This window comes from Myotis myotis, unplaced genomic scaffold (assembly GCF_014108235.1).
Source record: "Myotis myotis isolate mMyoMyo1 unplaced genomic scaffold, mMyoMyo1.p scaffold_m19_p_1, whole genome shotgun sequence".
Classification (NCBI taxonomy): Eukaryota; Metazoa; Chordata; class Mammalia; order Chiroptera; family Vespertilionidae; genus Myotis; species Myotis myotis.
In genome coordinates, this window is record NW_023416313.1 from 182,105 (window position 1) to 202,821 (window position 20,717).

Here is a 20,717-nt window from a genome sequence, read left to right on the forward strand (position 1 = left end):
CAGGGCAGACGCTGGGCAGGACCCTTGGGTGGCGGGTGCAGGGCCCTGGGTGGGGTCAGCGCACTGGGGCCGGATCTTGCAGGTGGTGTGAGTAAGGGGGTGGCTGCAGGGGCCAGTCTGTGTGTTAGATGGTTGGTCACTCTGGCTGGTCCCCAGTAAGGTGAGTTCTTCCGCAGGCGGGTCAGGGTGGTGGGGAGACCTGCCGGGCCCCAGCGAGGGGTGCGGATCCCTGTGGGGTCGTGGGCCCCGCCCCCAGGAGGATTCAGGACTCTGGAGAGAATGTCCACGCGGCGTGAAATCACTGTGTTGTTTATTGGCTGTGATTCCATCGAGAGGACACACGCGGCGCCCGGACATGCAGGAGGAGGCGCGGCGCAAGGACAGACAGACGGACGACATCCAAGGTCTAGCTAAGCTGGCTGCTCCGGGCGCCCCATGCGCGGGAACGGGGTGCGGGTAGTCTGCTCAGAGCTGGCTTAAGTTGGACACGAGAGCCGGGAGGGGCGGGCAGGGCGCGGTGCGCTGGGGGCGGCGCGCGGTGGTATTGCAGACTGTGTATGGCTTCTCTAACAGCGGGAGGCCGCGCCCTGGCCGCAGCACGTGGACACGATGGACGGACGTGGACACAAAGGGCTGGGCCGGGCTTTCTGTCCAGATTCACCCCCAGACACATTCGACCTCATTACCTGAGATTCAACACATCGCGGTGCCGATTAAACAAGGTGGGGACGGGCTGGGGAGGCGGGCGAGGCCTGGGCGGGTCAGAGTGTCTGTCCCGCCGCCCGCTGAGCGCAAGGACGCCCGGCACCGCCCCTGGAGGGGCCGGCCTGTGGAAGGGATGGACGAGGCAGGTACCTTCCGCAGCACCTCGGAGGAGAGAGGTGGCCACCGGGGAGCTGTCAGGGGGTGTTGGGGGCCTCTGTGCGCACTCTGGGCGGGGTGTCCCCTCTGATCGTATTGCTGTGTTTCCCTTAGTCTGGGCCGTGGCGTGCGTTAGCAGCAGAGCCTTCCAGGGCAGAGGCCAAGGAAGAGGGAAGGACAGACGGACGGACAACGAACGAACCTGATGCGTTCAGACGAGAGACGTGGGCAGCCGGCGGGCAGGTGTCAGTGCCGGGGAGGGTCTGGGGTCCCGGCTGACCGACAGCGAGGGGCTGCCCCCCGCCCTAAGGGTGGGCCAGGCACCAGCTGCGCCCCCCGCCCCCCAGCACGGCCGCCCACCCCCCTATGGCTGTGCTCCTGAGTTTGGGCCGGACGAGAGCGCGCACGGACAGGGACCGGGACCGCGCGCCCAGGGTGGTGGGGGCCGGCCCTTTCTGGTCGCCTCAGGCGCTGCGGGGTGGGCGGTGCAGGGCGGGGAAGGTAGGGGTTCCGGGTCGGGGAGGGTCCAACCCACCCGCGGCCGGAGGAGCTGGGTGCGCTGTCCCGGCCTCCAGCGCGGGCCGCTGGGGCTGGGTCGGCGCCTCACGCGGCGGCGCTGGCGGCACGGGGCGGGAGGGGCGGAGGCTCCCGAGGCGCGGGGGCGGGGACCTGGGACTATGGCTTATGTGGGCGCTGGGGCTGCATCTGCTCCCGACTCCCTGCGGGGCCTCGGAAGAGGGGCGGGGCGGGGGGGGGGCGGCCGCGGGCGTTACTTCTTGAACATGTCTTGCAGCGGCCCGGGCAGGTACTTGATGACCGTGTCCAGGATGCTCTCGTCCTCCTCCTCGGGCTCGTCCCCGCAGCCCGGCGGGATGGCCTTCTTGGGCCGCGTCAGGCTGCCCTCCGCGTTGGCCTCCATGGCGGCCTGGGCCTCCGCCTCGCGCTCCTCCTTCTTCTTGATGCCGTACTGTGGGGACAGGCGTCAGGGGTCCGCCAGGCCTCCCCCGACCCAGGTCTCCCCGGGTGGTGGCTGAATGGTGTTCCTGCCAAAACCCATGTCCCGGGACCTGACTGGGACCGGACTGGGGAACGGGGCCTTTGCAGGTGCAGCTGAGGCGAAGCCAGAAACCCGGCAGCCCTGGTCCCAGTCCAGAGGCTCCTGATGAGACGAGGAAGGCACAGAGGAGAAGGCCATGAAGGCGGAGAGGCTGGGCGAGATGCTGCCACAGGCCCAGGACACCCAGGGCTGCCGCGGGCGGGGAAGGTCTCCCCCAGGAGTTCAAGGGAGCACAGCTGCCTGCAGGCTCCAGGACGAGAATGGGTTCTAGGAGAGGAAGGCACCCCGGCTGGACCCATCGCCCACCCCCCCACCCTCCCACTCCCCTCCCCCACTGGAGCACTGGCCAGGGGAGGAGCCTGTGGGCCGGCCTTAGGGCTGGTGGGAGCCGGGCAGGGCCATGCTGGTCCTCCATGGACTAAGCTCAGGACCCACCGAGGCTGGGGGCGGGGTGCCCCTCGGTCAGAGGGATGATGGGGAGAGGGTGTGGGGGTCAGTGATTGACAGGCTGCAGGGCCTGCTGAGGGGGGTTTCTGCATGGGGTGGGAGGGGGGGGGCCCTTCCCGCTTATCTCTCTTCATTAGCTCCCCTCCAAAACCTGGCTCTCCAGCCCTTCCCTCTGCTTCAGGGGGGCTGACTGGGGGCCCCTCAGCTCCCTCTTTCTTCGGCGCATGGGGTGGCTTCAGGCAGGGGAGGCAGGGCCACCCTCTGCAGGGGGCCTAGGAGAGGAAGCCACGCTCTGGCTCTGGGCTCAGCGACCAGCACAGCCAGGGCGCCTGGGACTGGAGGGGGACGAGGGCTGCCTACACCTTGGCAGGGTTCCTGTGCGGCTCTGAGCCCCGACCCCAGAGACCTCTGGGAAGGGCAGTGGGCACCCGAGAATGTCTGGAGCAGCAGGCACATTGCCCGAGCGCCCTCCCCTCTGAGCACTGACGGGGGGTCAGCAGACGGCAGAGGGGACACTGGGCAGCCCAGGCTCTCCCGCAGGACGGGTGCAGCGAGCACAGGCCCTCTCCTGGGCCTTTGCTCTGGGACGACCTCCCCAGGGAGCAGGGAGCGAGGAGAGGAGAGGCAGCCCCAGGGCCTGGGGGCGGGGGGGGGGGGCGCCCCTGGGAGCCTGTGGAGCAGAGCGTGGGGGAGGGAGACGCTGCCAGAAACTAGGTCAGACAAGCGTTTCCCTCCAGCCCAGGGCAGGGAGCCGCAGCCTCCTCCCCCCACAGGACGCTGTGCACGTGGCGGGGACATGCGTGGGCCTCGGCCACCCAGGGGCCGTGCTGCCCAAAGCCCACACCCACACGGCAAAGGTGCACGTGCCCCGGGGAGCACGGGGTGCGCGCTGAGCACGTGACGGTGGGAACACACGTGTAACGCACAGATGTGCCCCGTGGAGCAGAGGCCCCCGGACCAGGGACTGGGGAGGGAGCCTGTCTGCCAGCACCTTGGGGTCAACCCCCCTGGGTCCGAAGGACACCCAGGCCCCAGCCCATTTGCCCCAGAGGCTCAAAGGCTTTCTGAGTCCAAGGCCACTCACCCTGGACTTGATCTGAGGGTCAAGGTTACCCGGGGGGGCGGGGGGAGGGGGGGAGCCCTGAGCCTGCTCTGCCTCAGGCCTGGCCCCATGTGGCCTGGCTGGGAGCCTGTCTGAGGCGTCCGTGCCTAGAGCCCAGGTGACCATCACAGCTGTTCACCGGACACGGACCACCCAGGCGCCCAGCCATCCTCGCTCACCCCTGAGAGCCCGCTGACCCCTGACGGCCAGAGCGCTGACCCACACCCGGGGGCTGGGAGGGAGCAGGGCGCCCTGGGCATCGCCATGCTCTACGGTGAGAATCCGGAACATGGACCAACAGCAGTCACGGGCAATCGCCCCCTGTCATGGGGCTGGGTCACTCACTGGGCGGTGCCAGGAACCTGGGGACACTGGGTGGGCAAGGAGGTGCCAGGCACTACGCCCACACTGGCCACCAGGGGGCGCCCGCCCCAGCAGGTCAAGGGGCAGCCTCCCACCTCCCGGGGCCTGGGCACCTCTGCTGAGGCTGGAGCGTGAGGCGGGCAGACCTGGGCCAGCCTCCAGGCCTGCGACGCCCTCCTGCTGCCTGTGATCCGGCCTTGGGGCTCCTCGCTCTCTCTCAGTCTCTCTGTCTCTATCTGTCTCTGTCTGACTCTGTCCTCTGATGACCCCCGTCTGGTCCCCATCTCCCCACCAGCCCCCGAGCCCCAGGCACAGCCTATGTGGGGTCTGGTTCCCCCAGAGCTCCTGGCCGTCTGGGGGCGGGGCTTGCGAGCTGCTCCCTGCAGGTCCCAGGGAGGACCTTCAGGTGTGTGGCCCCCCTGCCCCATTGATGGGGGCACAGAGGCTGCGGCTTCCCTGCCCACCTGCCCCCCCGCCCCCCCACGAGGCCTGGCTCCCGTGTCAGGCCCTTCACTGGGAACACTGATGGCGGGGCCGGGCCAGGCACCACGCAGATCCCCTCGGAGGCCTCACGGCCCCCCACCCAGCCCCCACCCCAGGGGCGCCTGCCCCCCCCCCCCCATGAGGACAGGGCGGCTCCTCATCAGGAGCAGGAGGGACAGAGGGCACGGCCGTCCCCAGCGAGTCTGTGTGGCCAGTGTGGTCACCTGGGGTGCAGTGACCTCCCTGTCCTACACCCCATGGGACCAGCTCCCATTGCTCCTGAGCCAGGAGTCCAAGGCTCCATCCCCTGGAGCTTAAAGAGGAGGGGGGCCCGGCCGGCCTGGCTCAGGGGTTGAGAATCCACCTACGGACCGGGAGGTCAGGGTTCAATTCCCAGTCAGGGCACAGGCCGGGGTTGCAGGCTCGATCCCCAGTGGGAGCCGACCCATGATTCTCTCTCATCATGGACGTTTCTTCCTCTCTCCTCTCTCTCTCTCTCTCTCCCTTCCTCTCCGAAATCAATAAAAATATATATTTTTTAAAAGAGGGGGTTGGGAAGAGGCCCCCCCAGCCCACAGGTCCCCCGGGCGGCATCCCTGGGTCCAGGGCCGGTCCCCAGCCCCCAAGTTGGGTCCTGCAGCCCCAGTGGTGAGGTCCCTGGGTGAGTTCAGGGCGCCTTCTCAGGGGGCAGGGCAGGGCTCCCCTGTCCCGGGACCCAGCTGTCCCCACCCGTCCCGCAGGCCCACCTGTCCCCCCCCCCCCGCCCGTCCTGGGACCCACCTGTCCCCACCCATCCCGAGGCCCACCTGTCCCCCCCCCATCCCGAGGCCCACCTGTCCCCCTCCCCCGTCCCGAGGCCCACCTGTACCCACCCCGTCCTGGGATCCACCTGTCCCCCTCCCCCCCGTCCCGCAGGCCCACCTGTCCCCACCCCCATCCCGAGGCCCACCTGTACCCCTCCCCCGTCCCGAGGCCCACCTGTACCCCCCTGTCCTGGGACCCACCTGTCCCCCTCCCCCCCGTCCCGCAGGCCCACCTGTCCCCACCCCCATCCCGAGGCCCACCTATCCCCACCCCCGTCCTGCAGGCCCACCTGTCCCCACCCCCCGTCCCGAGGCCCACCTTGTCCCGGATGCCCTGCCGCATGGCCTCGCGCTCGGCCTCCATCTTGGCGTACTTGGCCTTGCGCTCCTCCTCCTCCTGCCGCAGGGCCTCCTGGCGCTCCTCCTCCTTCTTGGCCGCATCAGGGTCCTTCTCCTCGTCGCCACCCAGCATCTTGCCCATGTCCTTGGTGGCCCCTGAACAGGAGAGCGGGTGAGTCGGGGCAGCCCCACCACCGGACAGTCCTGCCCAGACGGGGGGCGTCCGGCACTAACCTGGGTTCGATCCACAGGGGGAAGCACAGGTTTGTGGAGTGGGAGGCAGTGTGTGTGCATGGGCACACGTAGGCAGCAGAATGCATGTGTGTGGCTGTGTGCGGTTGTACTGTGTGTGTGAGTGTGTGTGTGCGTGCGGTTGTACTGTGTGTGCAGTTGTACTGTGTGTGTGTGTGTGTGTGTGGCTGTACTGTGTGTGTGAGTGTGTGTGTGTGGCTGTACTGTGTGTGTGTGCAGTTGTACTGTGTGTGTGTGTGTGTGTGGTTGTACTGTGTGTGTGTGTGTGTGGCTGTACTGTGTGTGTGTGTGTGGTTGTACTGTGTGTGTGTGCAGTTGTACTGTGTGTGTGTGTGTGTGGCTGTACTGTGTGTGTGTGCAGTTGTAGTGTGTGTGTGTGTGTGGCTGTACTGTGTGTGTGTGCAGTTGTAGTGTGTGTGTGTGTGGTTGTACTGTGTGTGTGTGCAGTTGTAGTGTGTGTGTGTGTGTGGTTGTACTGTGTGTGTGTGCAGTTGTAGTGTGTGTGTGTGTGGTTGTACTGTGTGTGTGTGCAGTTGTAGTGTGTGTGTGTGTGGTTGTACTGTGTGTGTGTGCAGTTGTAGTGTGTGTGTGTGTGGCTGTACTGTGTGTGTGTGCAGTTGTAGTGTGTGTGTGTGGCTGTACTGTGTGTGTGTGTGCGTGTGTGTGCGGCTGTACTGTGTGTGCAGTTGTACTGTGTGTGTGTGTGGCTGTACTGTGTGGCTGTACTGTGTGTGCAGTTGTACTGTGTGTGTGTGTGGCTGTACTGTGTGTGAGTGTGTGTGTGGTTGTACTGTGTGTGTGTGCAGTTGTAGTGTGTGTGTGTGTGGCTGTACTGTGTGTGTGTGTGTGGTTGTACTGTGCGTGTGTGCAGTTGTACTGTGTGTGTGTGCAGTTGTACTGTGTGTGTGTGTGTGGCTGTACTGTGTGTGTGTGCAGTTGTAGTGTGTGTGTGTGTGTGGCTGTACTGTGTGTGAGTGTGTGGCTGTACTGTGTGTGTGTGTGCACGTGCGGTTGTACTGTGTGAGTGTGTGTGTGTGGTTGTACTGTGTGTGCAGTTGTACTGTGTGTGTGGTTGTGTGTGTGGACCTGTGAGTGTGGTTGTATATGGGTGTGGTTGTGTGTGTGGTTTGTGTGTGTGGTTGTGTGTGTGGTTGTGTGTGTGTGGTTGTGTGTGTGTGGTTGTATCTGTGTGTGGTTGTATATGTGTGGTTGTGTGTGGTTGTGTGTGTGGTTGTGTGTGTGTTTGTGTGTGGTTGTGTGTGGTTGTGTGTGTGGTTGTATCTGTGTGTGTGGTGTGTGTGGTTGTATGTGTGGTTGTGTGTGTGTGGTTGTGTGTGGTTGTGTGTGTGGTTGTGTGTGGTTGTGTGTGGTTGTGTGTGTGTGGTTGTGTGTGTGTGGTTGTGTGTGGTTTGTGTGTGTGGTTGTGTGTGTGGTTGTGTGTGTGGTTGTGTATGTGTGGTTGTGTGTGTGGTTGTGTGTGTGTGGTTGTATATGTGTGGTTGTGTGTGTGGTTGTATATGTGTGGTTGTGTGTGTGGTTGTGTGTGTGGTTGTATCTGTGTGTGGTTGTGTGTGTGTGGTTGTGTGTGGGTTGTGTGTGTGGTTGTGTGTGTGGTTGTGGTTGTATCTGTGTGTGGTTGTGTGTGTGTGGTTGTGTGTGGTTTGTGTGTGTGGTTGTGTGTGTGGTTGTGTGTGTGGTTGTGTGTGTGGTTGTATCTGTGTGTGGTTGTGTGTGGTTTGTGTGTGTGGTTTGTGTGTGTGGTTGTGTGTGTGGTTGTGTGTGTGGTGTGTGTGTGGTTGTGTGTGTGTGGTGTGTGTGTGTGGTTGTATGTGTGTGGTTTGTGTGTGTGGTTGTGTGTGTGGTTGTGTGTGGTTGTGTGTGTGGTTGTATCTGTGTGTGGTTGTATCTGTGTGTGGTTTGTGTGTGTGGTTGTGTGTGTGGTGGTGTGTGTGGTTGTGTGGTGTGGTTGTGTGTGTGGTTGTGTGTGTGGTTGTATCTGTGTGTGGTTGTGTGTGTGTGGTTGTGTGTGGTTGTGTGTGTGGTTGTGTGTGTGTGTGTGTGTGTGGTTGTGTGTGTGTGTGGTTTGTGTGTGTGGTTGTGTGTGTGGTTGTGTGTGTGTGTGTGTTGTGTGTGTGTGGTTGTCTGTGTGTGTGGTTGTGTGTGTGGTTGTGTGTGTGGTTGTGTGTGTGGTTGTGTGTGTGGTTGTGTGTGTGTGGTTGTATGTGTGTGGTTGTGTGTGGTTGTATGTGTGTGGTTGTGTGTGTGTGGTTGTATATGTGTGGTTGTGTGTGTGGTTGTGTGTGTGGTTGTATCTGTGTGTGGTTGTATCTGTGTGTGGTTGTGTGTGTGGTTGTGTGTGTGTTGTGTGTGTGGTTGTGTGTGTGGTTGTGTGTGTGTGGTTGTATGTGTGTGGTTGTGTGTGTGTGGGTTGTGTGTGTGGTTGTGTGTGTGTGTGGTTGTATATGTGTGGTTGTGTGTGTGGTTGTATATGTGTGGTTGTGTGTGTGGTTGTGTGTGTGGTTGTATCTGTGTGTGGTTGTATCTGTGTGTGGTTGTGTGTGGTTTGTTTGTGTGGTTTTGTGTGTGGTTGTGTGTGTGGTTGTATATGTGTGCGGTTGTGTGTGTGCGGTTGTGTGTGTTGTGGTGTTGTGTGTGGTGTGTGTGTGGTTGTGTGTGTGGTTGTGTGTGTGTGGTTGTGTGTGTGTGGTTGTGTGTGTGGTTGTGTGTGTGGTTGTATCTGTGTGTGTGGTTGTATCTGTGTGTGGTTGTATCTGTGGTTGTGTGTGTGGTTGTGTGTGGTTGTGTGTGTGGTTGTGTGTGTGTGGTTGTGTGTGTGGTTGTGTGTGTGTGGTTGTGTGTGTGTGTGGTTGTGTGTGGTTTGTGTGTGTGGTTGTGTGTGTGGTTGTGTGTGTGGTTGTGTATGTGTGGTTGTGTGTGTGGTTGGTGTGTGTGGTTTGTATTGTGTGTGGTTGTGTGTGTGTGGTTGCTGTGTGGTTTGTGTGTGTGGTTGTGTGTGTGGTTGTGTGTGTGGTTGTATCTGTGTGTGGTTGTGTGTGTGGTTGTGTGTGTGGTTGTGTGTGGTTGTGTGTGTGGTTGTGTGTGTTGTGGTTGTGTGTGTGTTGGTGTGGTGTGGTTGTGTGTGTGGTGTGTGTGTGGTTGTGTATGTGTGTGTGGTTGTTGTGTGTGTGTTGTGGTTGTGTGTGTGGTTGTGTGGTTGTATGTGTGTGGTTGTATTGTGTGTGGTTTGTGTGTGTGGGTTGTGTGTGTGGTTGTGTGTGTGGTTGTGTGTGTGGTGGTTGTGTGTGGTTGTGTGTGTGTGGTTGTGTGTGTGTGGGTTGTATATGTGTGGTTGTGTGTGTGGTTGTGTGTGTGGTTGTGTGTGTGGTTGTGTGTTGTGTGTGTGTGGTTGTGTGTGTGGTTGTATGTGTGTGGTTGTGTGTGTGGTTGTGTGTGTGGTTGTATCTGTGTGTGGTTTGTGTGTGTGGTTGTGTGTGTGTGGTTGTGTGTGTGGTTGTGTGTGTGGTTGTGTGTGTGTGGTTGTGTGTGGTTGTGTGTGTGTTGGTTGTGTGTGTGTGGTTGTGTATGTGTGGTTGTATGTGTGGTTGTATGTGTGGTTGTGTGTGTGTGTGTGTGTGTGTGTGTGTGTTGTTGTGTGTGTGTGGTGTGTGTGTGTGGGTGTGTGTGTGGTTGTGTGTGTGGTTGTGTGTGTGTGTTGTGTGTTGTGTGTGGTGTGTGGTTTGTGTGTGGTTGTGTGTGTGGTTGTGTGTGTGGTTGTGTGTGTGTGTGGTTGTGTGTGTGTGTGTGGTTGTGTGTGTGTGGTGTGTGTGTGGTGTGTGTGTGTTGTGTTGTGTGTGTGTGGTTGTGTGTGTGGTTGTGTGTGTGGTGTGTGTGTGGTTGTGTGTGGTTGTGTGTGTGGTGTGTGTGTGTTGTGGTGTGGTTGTGTGTGTGGTTGGTGTGTGTGGTTGGTGTGGTGTGTGTTGTGTGTGTGGTTGTGTGTGTGGTTGTGTGGTTTGTGTGGTTGTGTGTGTGGTTGTGTGTTGTGTGTGTGTGGTTGTGTGTGTGTGTTGTATGTGTGTGTGTGTGTGTGGTTGTGTGGTGTGTGTTGTGTGTGTGGTTGTGTGTGTGGTTGTGTGTGTTGTGTGGTGGTTGTGTGTGTGGTTGTGTGGTTGTGTGTGTGGTTGTGTGTGTGGTTGTGTGTGTGGTTGTGTGTGGTGGTGTGTGTGGTTGTGTGTGTGTGGTTGTGTGTGGTTGTTGTGGTTGTGTGTGTGGTTGTGTGTGTGGTTGTATGTGTGGTTGTGTGTGTGGTTGTGTGTGTGGTTGTGTGTGGTTGTGTGTGTGGTTGTGTGTGTGGTTGTGTGTGTGTGGTTGTGTGTGTGGGGTGTGTGTGTGGTTGTGTGTGTGGTTGTGTGTGTGGTTGTGTGTGTGGTTGTGTGTGTGGTTGTGTGTGTGGTTGTGTGTGTGGTTGTGTGTGTGGTTGTGTGTTGTGTGTGTGTGGTTGTGTGTGTGTGGTTGTGTGTGTGGTTGTGTGTGTGGTGTGTGTGGTTGTGTGTGTGTGTGTGTGTGGTTGTGTGTGTGGTTGTGTGTGTGTGGTTGTGTGTGTGTGGTTGTGTGTGTGTGGTTGTGTGTGTGTGGTTGTATATGTGTGGTTGTGTGTGTGGTTGTGTGTGTGTGCGTGAGCCCCCGGAGCGGGCAGGTGTGTGTCCTCTTTGGGGCCTGTGTCCAGCCGAGGCCCAGCCCCGGAAGGACTGGAGGAGGGGCCACGGAGAGGACGGTGGGCGGAGGGCCGGCCCGAAAGGCGCACCGGCCACGCTTTCCTCCCGAGTCCGGATTCACAGGCAGCAGCAGACGCCTCCCCAGACGCCCCTGGTTCCCGGCTCCAGGACGGAGCCCTGTAATTACAGCCTGATCTCCCCAGGCACCAGCGAGGCCTGGCCCTGTGGGGGCTCCAGGGAGCAGAGCGGCTGATGCGCCAGGCACCACGGGGCAGTGAGGGGGCACTGCAGTTGGCACATGGTGGCCTGGAGCAGCCACCGCAGGGCACCCTCCTCGGCCGGAGGAGCCGGCCCAGCCGCCCCTGCACGCTCCCCTGAACTCTCCTGTTCCCAAAGGACCTGCTGCTCCCGGTGCCGGCCGCCCCCACATGGATCCTCAGCTCTGAAGGCCGCCCCCTCCTCTGGCCTCTCATCGCCCCCAGGAGCACGCGCCTCGAGACTAAGCCCTGAGGCGGAGACGCAGAGGCCACGACGCCTGTGGGGGTAGGTGCTCGCACAGGTCCCCAGACGGCCGTCCCCGGCCCTCCCTCCGGGCTCAGCGGCTCCAGTCCTGGGTGCTGGTGCCGGTGCTGATCTGATGCGGCACCAGTCTGTGTGCCAAATGCCGCCTTTGCCGACTGCTCGGGCGCGACCCCCGTGTGGGCAGAGGGCAGACCGGTGGGCGGATGGTGGGAAACACAACTCTGGACGGGCTCTGGGCCGTGCCGATCCCACGGGGCCTTCCTGGCGCCACAAACTTCTGTGGGTCACGGGGTGTGAGGAGGCCCCGGTGACCTGGTCACCATGTCCCCGTGGGCACAGGTCCAGACCCACTGAGAGCCTTGGGGTCCGGTTTCAGCCACATCTGCACAATTTTGCAAAGCAGATTTGGGGCCAATGACTCAAGGGAAACTGGGTCATGGAGTCACTTATACATTCTTCCGACGTCTCCCCTGGTAACTAGGCCAGAACCCGTCTGCCTCCTTTCTGGCGGGTGTGGGACTCGGACCTGTACCTAGAAGGTGCTCAACAAATATCTGGCTGATAATGAATTTAAAACATTTGAGAGAGCCCTGACCGGTGTGGCTCAGTGGATAGAGCGTTGGCCTGCGGACCAAGGGTCCCAGGTTCGATTCCAGTCAAGGGCATGTACCTTGGTTGTGGGCACATCCCCAGTAGGGAGTGTGTGGGAGGCAGCTGATCGATGTTTCTCTCTCATCGATGTTTCTAACTCTCTACCCCTCTCCCTTCCTCCCTGTAAAAAATCAATAAAATATATTTTTTTAAAAAACCATTTCAGAGATATGCCTCATGCTCTCAGCCACAAATGAAGCCCTCACACGCCCTACAGCTAACATAGTCCACAGGGAAGTCCTGAGCGCTTTCTCGTGGCTCCGTAACAAGCAAGAGGTGCCCTCTCGCCCCCTCCCCGGAGGACCCAGCCCTTACACCACAGCAAGAAGAGAGAAGCAGCCTGGCCGGCGGGGCTCAGGGCTTGAGGGCCGACCTGGGAGCCAGGAGGTCACTGTTGATTCCGGTCGGGGCACAGGCCCGGGTTGCAGGCTCGATCCCCAGTGTGGGGTGTGCAGGAGGCAGCCGATCACCAATTCTCTCTCATCACTGATGTTTCTCTCTCTCTCCCCTCCCTTCCTCTCTCTGAAGTCAACAAAAATATATTTTCCAAAAAAATTACACACAGAAGCAGCGCATGGCCGGGCGGGGCCACCCCTCGGTGCAGAACCGTGAAGGAGGGGCTTTGTTGGAAGCAGATGTTTGCACACCTGTTCACAGCAGCCAGAGGTAGAGAGCCCCGTGCCCATGGGTGGACAGCGGGTCAGCAGGACGCGGTCCATCCACAGGGTGGATGGTGTTCAGCCTCGAACAGGAAGAAGCCGACACCGGTTGCACCGGGAGGAGCCCTGCCGCCCTCACGCTCTGTGAACAGGCCAGGCAGTGTGTGCTGAACCTACGTGATGTCCCCTCCACCGGCCCCTGGGGTGTCAGCCACACAGACGGCGAGCAGAAGGGTGGGGGCGGGCGGGGCTTCGTGTGGGATGGGCAGAGGGTCTGTCTGGGAAGCGGAGAGTCCGGGGGCGACGGTGGCGGCTGCAGGACCTGGGCCTGTGCCTCTGCCCCAGCTGGGCTGTGAGGGCAGATGTATGTTCCAGGTCTTTCATCACAATAAAGAGAGAGAGAAGCACAGTTGTCAGGCCCAGGGCAGCCTCCCCATGTGTCCCATGGGCCCGGGCCTCCGTGCGAAACCTCTCGGGGGCAAATGAGTCAGAACGTGAGTCAGACCACGCGGCCGACGTCTGGGAACCGAAATCCGAGCCTCTGCCCGTCCGGCCACACTCGGGGACTGGTGTCCCGGACACCCCCACGTCAGGAGGATACACGGGGACACGCCTGTGCTTCGGGCCGCAGAAGGAGGCCGGCGCACCGCCCCCCACACGGCTCCCGCTCTGGGGGAGAAGCCGGGCTCTGGCACACAGTTCAACCCTGAAACCGTCTGAAAACCGGCTGAGGGCGACGCTAAAGGCTTGTCAGCACCAGGACGCGCCTAGAACTCGCGGTGGGCTCTCAAACGTCGGGCATTGAGGTCGTTCTCGGGAGGGAGGGCAAGAGGGACATCCCCGCAGTTCACCAGTATTTCTGTGAAATCAGCATGAGAACGACGCCAAACTCAGCCGACAGGGAGGGAGGGGGCCAGGCTGTGACGGCCGAGGAGGGGGCTGTGCTACCTGGCACGCGTGAGGGCGGAACGGAGACACCACTGGCCTTGCATGCCCCCCCTCAGGAGGTCCCCAAGGATCCGGCAGGAGGAGAGACGGGGCCCCAGACAATGGAGTGGTGACAGCCTGGGGGAGGCGCAGGGGGAATGGGGGAGCATCTGTAAAACTGCCTACAACACATAAAGCCAGGCGTGACCAGGCGTGACCAGGCGTGACCAGGCATGACCAGGACGGCGCGTTTACACTTTCTTTAGCATTTCAATTCCCTGCAATGAACAGTTACTATTTTATTGATTGCAGAGAGGAAGGGAGAGAAACATCCACGATGAGAGAGAATCACTGGTGGGCTGCCTCCGGCGCGCCCCCCACGAGGGATGGAGCCTGCAACCGGGCATGTGCCCCGACCAGAATCAAACCGGGCCCTTCAGTTCGCAGGCTGAGGCTCTACCCACTGAGCACACCGGCCAGGGCTGAACATTCGTCATCACTATTTTAATGACGGGAAAATTCACTCTCATGTTAAAAAAATAACCGTGTGCAAATGTCTCTAATAAAACTGAATGCAAAGATCAAAACACTTTTTCTGTATTAGGAACAGTCCTCTGGATCTGAGCCGCGAGCCGGAAGGGGGGGGCGCGTGCGGGCAGAGCCCCGGGAAGGCAAGGGCCGGCCCGAATACGCGGCTGTGGCCTCAACCCTGCCGATTCGAGCTGAAGCGATGTTTCAAAGGGCACGGCTGCTCGGAAGCAGAGGTGTGAGAGAGCCCTCAGCCACGGGACAGCACAAACTCAGGGAGCATTTTAGGGACGAGGTCAGGAGGGTCAGGTGTGATCCCTGAAGCCAAGTCCCTTCACCAGACCCCCCCCTCCCACCCCCCGCAGGGCGTGCACCCAGGGCCCTGCAACAGGAGCGGCCACCCAGGGTCAGGGGACAAACCAGGTTCCCAGGAGAAGCACAGCCCAGCTTCCGACTTGCTCATCCGCCCGATTCCTGCTGGCCAAGGTCAGGCCAACCAGCAAGGGCAACCTGGTTAAATGAAAGCTGCTTTCTCCATCCTTGCCAGCACAGGTGAGCCCATCCCTCCTGCCTGTGGGGGGCCCCCAGGGCCCCGCCTCCTGAAGGTGACCTGACGAAAGGTCGGAAGGTCCAGGGTCGCTGCTCCTGGCCTGCCACAGCCCAGCCCACACCAGATGCACGTCCCTAATCTCCTGCGGTGCTTCTGCCGCCCTCACCACTGGGAAACACCCTTCTCTCCCCACCAAGCCCTTTTGTGGTCGCAAACCTTTGTGAGCTGCCTGGGATTCCCCTGTTGGGAACGGCCCCTCCCTCGGCCTCCCTGACCTCAGAGGCCCTGCCTGCCTGGCCCCTTCCGCACTCAGAGCAGAGCGTCTGGTCTTGGCTTTGAGGCGAGGACACGTGGAGACAGAGGCCAGATGAAGACGCCAATTAGTGAGCCAGACAGAGCCAAGCTCCGGCAGATGGCACGGCCGGCTTCAGGGGCAGGAATAATCCCGTCGCCTGTCCCTCCATTCAGCCTCTCTCTCTGCCACTCACTCACCACCCTTCACTGGCCGGGAGGGGGACCTGACCCTCTGACCCCCCTCCCGCACCTCCTGGCCCCCAAGACAGCCAAGCGAGCAATGGCTGGGTGGCTCCCTCCCCGAGGGTCTGGCCAACAGAAGCCCCTTCTGACCACCCCCTGCCCTTCCCCACCCAGCGCCTCCGACCTGTGGGAGCCCCTAGGTGGGCACGGCCTCCCTTCTCTAGGGCTGTCATGGTCTGGACACGGAACCCCTGGGCGACCTGGCCAAGAGCGAACGGCCCACCCCACAGAGCCCCGAGGCCCTCCCTGGCGCTGTGCCCACAAAGTGCTTCTCCTCGGCCCACGGAGGGCTGGGAGCAGTGCCCAGCGCCACAGCAGCCCCCCGGGGCGCCGCCGTCCACTCCCCCCTCAAGCCCCACAAACCCCAGTGCCTCCTCCTCCCAAAACAGAACAGCCTAAGCCTCCAGGGGGCCCACGCCCTGCAGGACCCGGTCCACACTGACCAGCCGCTGGGAGCCCCCAGACGTGCCCAGGGTCCTGCAAAGTTCCCCTTGGATCTCCAGCTACGTCGGCTCGGCCAGCCGGGGCCCCTGAGCCCAGCTCCGACGTCCCCTCCTCCATGAAGCCTGGCCTGGCCCCCGCCCCCCACAGGCCCCAAGGGCTTGGGCATGAACTGGACACAGACGTGTCGCCCTGAGGCGGGATGGCGGCACAGACGACCTGAATCGGGGCTTTGGGGCCAAATTAGCCACTTGGCCTGCTTGGGCCTGAGGAGTGTCTGCCGGCCAGCTAACCTGAAGGCCACGCTCTGCCCAGGGGTAAACGTAGTAACCCACTTCCTGCCCTTGGGGGAAACAGCTCCTCCAGCACAGCTGGAGGCCCAGGCCCGGGCCCAGGGGGCACCTGCTCCCTTCTCAGGCCTGAGCCTGGGCTGATGTGAATCTGCGTTTGTCTAAGGCGCCTTGGGGTGGCGGGAGGTTTGCCTCGAGGAGGGAGCCTTCCTTAATGATTTGGCCCCAGAGTTCTCTGTCCCCTCAAGGTGCCCTGGCCTCGGGCAGGCCCAGCGGCTGTGCCTGGGGTCACGTCTCCTGAGTTGAGGGAACCAGGGAGCCCTGGTCAGGCCCCAAGAGCAGATGCCCCCACAGGCCTGTCAGTCACCCTCTGGCTGTGCCTGGAGACACCGTGTGTGCCCCCCACATCCACTCCAGGGGCCCGAGGCTGGTGTGTCTGGGCCGACCCTGCCATCTCAGGGGAAGCAGCCCTGGGCGCCCCCTGTCCCTTCCTTCCTGGCCACAGCTGCCCCCCTATCCTTAGAGAAACAGCGCCAGGAGTCCGCACGAGGCCACGGGTCCGTGCTGCTGGCCCTGCTGGGGTGGGACAGGCCCAGACAGTGTGCTGGCATCTGGCTCCCTCTGCTCCCGCCCAGGGCCGTGCCAGAGGTGCCAGAGGTGCCAGAGGTGTGAGGCACCACAGACCAGGGCACCTGCCTCGTGCCGGGCCCAGCAGAACCGGCCATGCACTGGGGGCCGCAGTCACTCCGCCTGCCCGTCCCCTGCAGGCTCCCCACCAGGCGGTCACCTGGCAGCTCTGTCCCAGCAGAGGCTCTGCCTGAGACACGGGGTCAGGGCAGGGGAGGAGGCGCTGGGAGTGTGTCCTGAGCGGAGGACGTGGTGAGCTGGGCACAGCCTCAGGGGGCCAGCACCTAACTCGGCCGCAGGGCGTCCTGCCCCTCCTGCTGCGGGGCTGCCGGTGGGGCTGTCTGGGTCTCTGCCCGCCTCCACTCCTGTTTCAGAGACACCTGTCTGTCTGTCTCTGTCCCTCCCTGTGTCCCTCTCTCAGCCCCTCTCTGCTCTCACACCCCGGCCCCCGCCCCACCCCGTGGGTCCTCAGCCTGCGTCCAGGTGCCGTCTCTCCCTCGAGGCGCTTCTCGGCTCTTCTTGGCTCTGAGCCACCTGAGCCACCGACTGACGCTGGCGCCCCTGCCTGGCTTCCAGCAGCCTCGCTGTTGTCTCTGACTCCTGCGTCTGTCGTCTGTCTCCCTACATCTCGTCTCGCAAGTCCTGGGGCACCTCTCTCTCTCTCTCTCTCTCCCTCTCTCTCTCTCTCTCTCTCTCTCTCTCTCTCTCTCCAGTTTCTGCTCTGTATCTCCTCTCTCTGGCTCCATCCCCGTCGCTGCTTCTCTGGGTTCACCTCCTCTCGACCGTTTCCGGGTTTTTCCTGCAGGTTCCTCTGTCTGGGGCTCCGGTCTGTCCCCCTCGGAATATTCCTGGTCTCTGTCTGTCTCTGTCCCTCTGTCTGTTTCGTTGTCACCCGGGCCCCGGGACGGGAAACAGACAGAAATCCAGTCTCACCCAGAGGCCAGCGCAGCCCCACCCGCAGCGCCAGGACAGCAACTTCCGAATGTCTGGGAGCACTGGGCAGCCAGAACACCCAGCGCCACCCCCTCCACAGCTCCCACACCCTCAGGGGCACCCCGTTGCCGCCTCGAGGGAAACTCTGGGTGACACCACACAGAGGGCGTTCGGCTGGCAGGCACCCAGCTAATTGCAGCCCTGTCGACAGCCAAATCAGAGCCTTGGTTTTCCTGCGAGCCCACCTCAGGGCCTGAATTAGCGCCTAATTAATTATCTGTAACAGCCTGCGGTGCAGGGTGGAACTCGGGCCTCCCAGTGCCAGGAGGCTGCCGGCCCTGAATCCCATCCCGGTGACGTAATCATTATAATTAGACGCAACCTGAAGCCTGTCTATCCTTGACCATGGGGGCCAGGCCCGATGTCTGCTCATGTCATTTCTCTAAGAGACAAGCCACTTGTGAGCCCGTCCTGTGGGCAGGGGCACCGGCCCCTCCATGCAGTTCCCGGTCCCTGACAGTGCCCACCTCCGGCCAAGCTCCCGACCCCCTGATACAGCAGCAGCACCCAATGCCACGCAGTGGACGGCATCAGGCCAGGGTGGGGCCAAGGACGATGTCCAAGCAGCGTCTGTCACGGCCACCAGAGCTGGGCCCAGGCTCCCATCACGGGAGACGGGGCAGGAGCACGGGAAGGCCCCCGCCTGGCTGACCAGAGCACCCCTGCTCTGTGTCCGTGTGGACTGTGCCCCGCTCTTCACCCACCTCTGGGGCCGGGTCTCCGGCCATGAGGATGCCTGGAGCCCAGTAGGCACAGGATGCCCTTCACATGGGGGTCAGCAGGTTGAGGGTGTCCCCTCCCCCAAACACAGGAGGTCGCACTGCCTCATGGAGGGGCCGGCTCACCGCTGTCTGGGACACATCCCTGGTTGTGCTCAGCCAGCCCCGTCCCCTATGTCGCCTGCTGCCCCCACCCCAGGCCCAGCTGCTGTGGCCCTGCTCCCCGAGGGCCACCCACCCTGCAGGGGAATTGTCCCTTGTGCCCCTGAATCCCTCCCTGGGGTGTCCCCACGCCCAAGGGGGCGCTACTGCTTGCTCAGCCTTGACCCCTGCAGCACCCTGGCCGCCGAGTGTGAGGCCTGCCACCTGCTGGGTGCACCGTAACCCCCTCCCCCTTCCTACCTCCCAGGGCCTGTTTCATCACGAACTCCATGGCACCAGCTTTGATTCCTCAGCGGCAGCTCAGAGGGTCCCAACTCACAATCAAGTGTGGCCGCCGAGTCCTGGGCCTGGAAGAGAGGAGCCGGTCACAGGCTGCCAGCCCACCTGCGGGCTTCCTCTTCGTCCCTCCTCCCCTCCCCCCCACGCCCCCCCAGACGGCGCCTGGACGCAGGCTGAGGACCCATGGAGACGGGGCTGGGGTCTGGGAGAGCCTCGTTCCCTGGACCCTGGCCAGGTCCCTGTGGAGGGGCTCCCCCGCCCCCGACACCCTGGCCAGGGCAGCAGGTCTCAGGACCCCCGCTGGGTCTGCAAAGTGGTCTCAGGGCCCCTGAGGTTCCTGGCGAGGAATGGGGTGCTCAGTCTTGGTGAGAGGCACAGCTCAGAGGAGTCGGCCTGCAGGAAGCAGGGGCAGGCACAGGGCATTTGAAGGTGACTGGCTGCTGCGTCCCGGTGGGCCCGGCCAGGGGAGGGGGACAGGGTCCACCCAAGAATCAGGGTGGGGGGTGGGGCCCGAGTGGGTGCCCTCGGGGAGGGCCTGTGGCTACTGGTAGAGGTGTTGGGAGGCCTGGCTCCATCCAGGGGAGACCTCGTACCCACAGCCACGGGCCCACCACAAGGAGGGGGTGGGAGAGCCAGGAGGGGGCCTGCCTCTGCATGGGGGGCCCCTGGGTCCAGGCTCCCAGTGAGATCTGCCGTGAAGGGGGGTCCCTGTAGAGCCGCTGCTTCCTGCGCCCCCCCTTCCTCTGCAGGAGACCCGCCGGGCGCTGGGCAGGGGGGCGGGGTGCCCCCCCTCGCAAAGTGCTGGCGCGCAGGGCGCATTTGCCGCAAAGCAGATTCGCTTCCAAACTTCTCCCCTGGCTCCCGGGGAGCGGGGACCGCAGGGCCTGCCGCAGAGGTCGGGGCGCTGCTGGGCTCCCCCAGGGCGCGTGCCCGGCTCCCCTCGTCATCCCTCTGGGCTCTGCTGTGGGCAGCGTCCCCCTCGGCTTGGCGGACGGAGGGCGAGCTGCCCGGCTCTGCGGAGCGGCCCCGGGGCGGGGGGGCGCCAGGGGAGGGAAGGAGACAGAGGACAGGGCAGGGGGGACAGGGCAAGGGGGACAGGGCAGGGACCGAGCCGGGGAAGGAGCCGAGAGGGAGGGCGCCGCCGGGACGCGGGCCGCTTCAGCACCGCGCGGGTGGACAGCGCCCGCCCGCCGAGCGCGTGCCCAGCGGGGCCGGGGCCGGGGCCGGGGCCGGGCCGGGTCGAAGGGGGCTGCGCGCGGGGCCGTTTACCTTCCCGACCGGGGTGCGGGCGGCGGGCGTCAGCGGCGGGGCGCGCTCGGGCCGACCGGGTCCATGTGGCGCCCCAGGAACTGCGGCGGCGGCTGAAGGGCACCGCGAGGAGGCGCGTCACACGGAGGCTCCCCGCCCCCCGAGCGTGACGGGGAGGGCGGGGCGCGGGGCGCGGGGGGCGGGGCGGGGGCTGCGGAGCCGCGCCCCCATCTCCTTCCAGAGCCCGCCCCGCGCCGGGTTCGGGGTTCCAGCCCTTGGCGCCCGCCCGGCCCCCAGTCCTAGGCACCGCGCCCCCCGCGTCGCGCGGTGTGGACCCAGTGGGCCGCCCTCCCCTCGCCGGGTCCTTCGTGAGCGGTTGCGGGACCGACACCCTCAAACCTGAAGGGAAAGTCCCTCCTGGGGCTGGAGAGGGGGGGCCGGGGGTGTGGGCGCCCCCTCCCCAATCGCTCCGCCACGGGAGGGGGTTCCCGGGGGGGGGTAGGTGGTCCCGAACCCGAGTGACCCCGACCCCCGCTCTCGGGCGGCCTCTGGGCGGGAGGGGGGCCCCCAGACTTCTGACCCCTCCCCCGGCGGAGAGAGACCCGCAGACGCCCGGCCTATTTTTCCATGAAAGTGACCGAGGAGCCGGGTCCGCGGACGGTCGGGGCCCGCGGTGGGGAGCGGGGCGGGGGGAGGGGGGAGGGGGGAGGGGGCCCTGCGCCCCGGGCCCCGCCCCGCGGTCCGTGCCAGCCCCGCCCGCCGCCGCCTCCCCGCCCGGGAGCTGCCTCCGCGGAGCTGCACTGCGGGCCGCGCTTGGCGGTCGCTGCAAGGTCGCAGCTCCGCCTCCTGCCCCCGCCCGTCCCGGGTCCTGCGCGGCCTCGTGCGGGGAGAGGCCTGCGGGGTCCGCGGCTGCCTTGGCGGTGGACACCCTGGCGGCCGCAGCAGCCACTGGTCACCGGCCCCGCGGGGCTGAGTCACGGGGAGCCGCGGGTGGCGATGGAAGCGGTGGATCCTGGGGCTGCCCCTGCCCCTGCCCCTGCCCCTGCCCCTGCCCCACGGAGGGGCGGCCGCTCCTCCCGCCCTTCCAGCCGCTGCCTGGACCTCAGCCCGAGCTCGGGAGGACCGGCCTGGTCCCAGTCCACTGGCCCCTCGGCCCAGCTCCTGC

General features: G+C 63.4%; 1 protein-coding gene across 1 annotated transcript; it reads right to left on the reverse strand.

Annotated features, from left to right (window-relative positions):
• Window positions 1–293: 293 nt before the first annotated feature.
• On the reverse strand, window positions 294–19,712 carry CPLX1 (complexin 1). Its single transcript, XM_036326224.1, has 4 exons — window positions 19,574–19,712; window positions 18,266–18,372; window positions 5,436–5,611; window positions 294–1,828 (listed from the first exon to the last, which is right to left on the reverse strand). Exons 2-4 carry the CDS (start codon window positions 18,294–18,296, stop codon window positions 1,631–1,633), a joined length of 405 nt encoding a protein of 134 aa, XP_036182117.1. The 5' UTR covers window positions 18,297–18,372; window positions 19,574–19,712; the 3' UTR covers window positions 294–1,630.
• Between the last annotated feature and the right edge of the window lie 1,005 nt (window positions 19,713–20,717).

Coding starts and splice junctions, on each gene's coding strand:
- CPLX1 (XM_036326224.1), bottom strand. CDS start 18,296: ATGGAGTTCGTGATGAAACAGGCCCTGGGAG. Junction 5,612..18,265: donor GATGAAACAGGCCCTGGGAG/GTAGGAAGGGGG, acceptor TCTCCTGTTCAG/GGGCCACCAAGGACATGGGC. Junction 1,829..5,435: donor GGCAGGGCATCCGGGACAAG/GTGGGCCTCGGG, acceptor CTGTCCCCACAG/TACGGCATCAAGAAGAAGGA.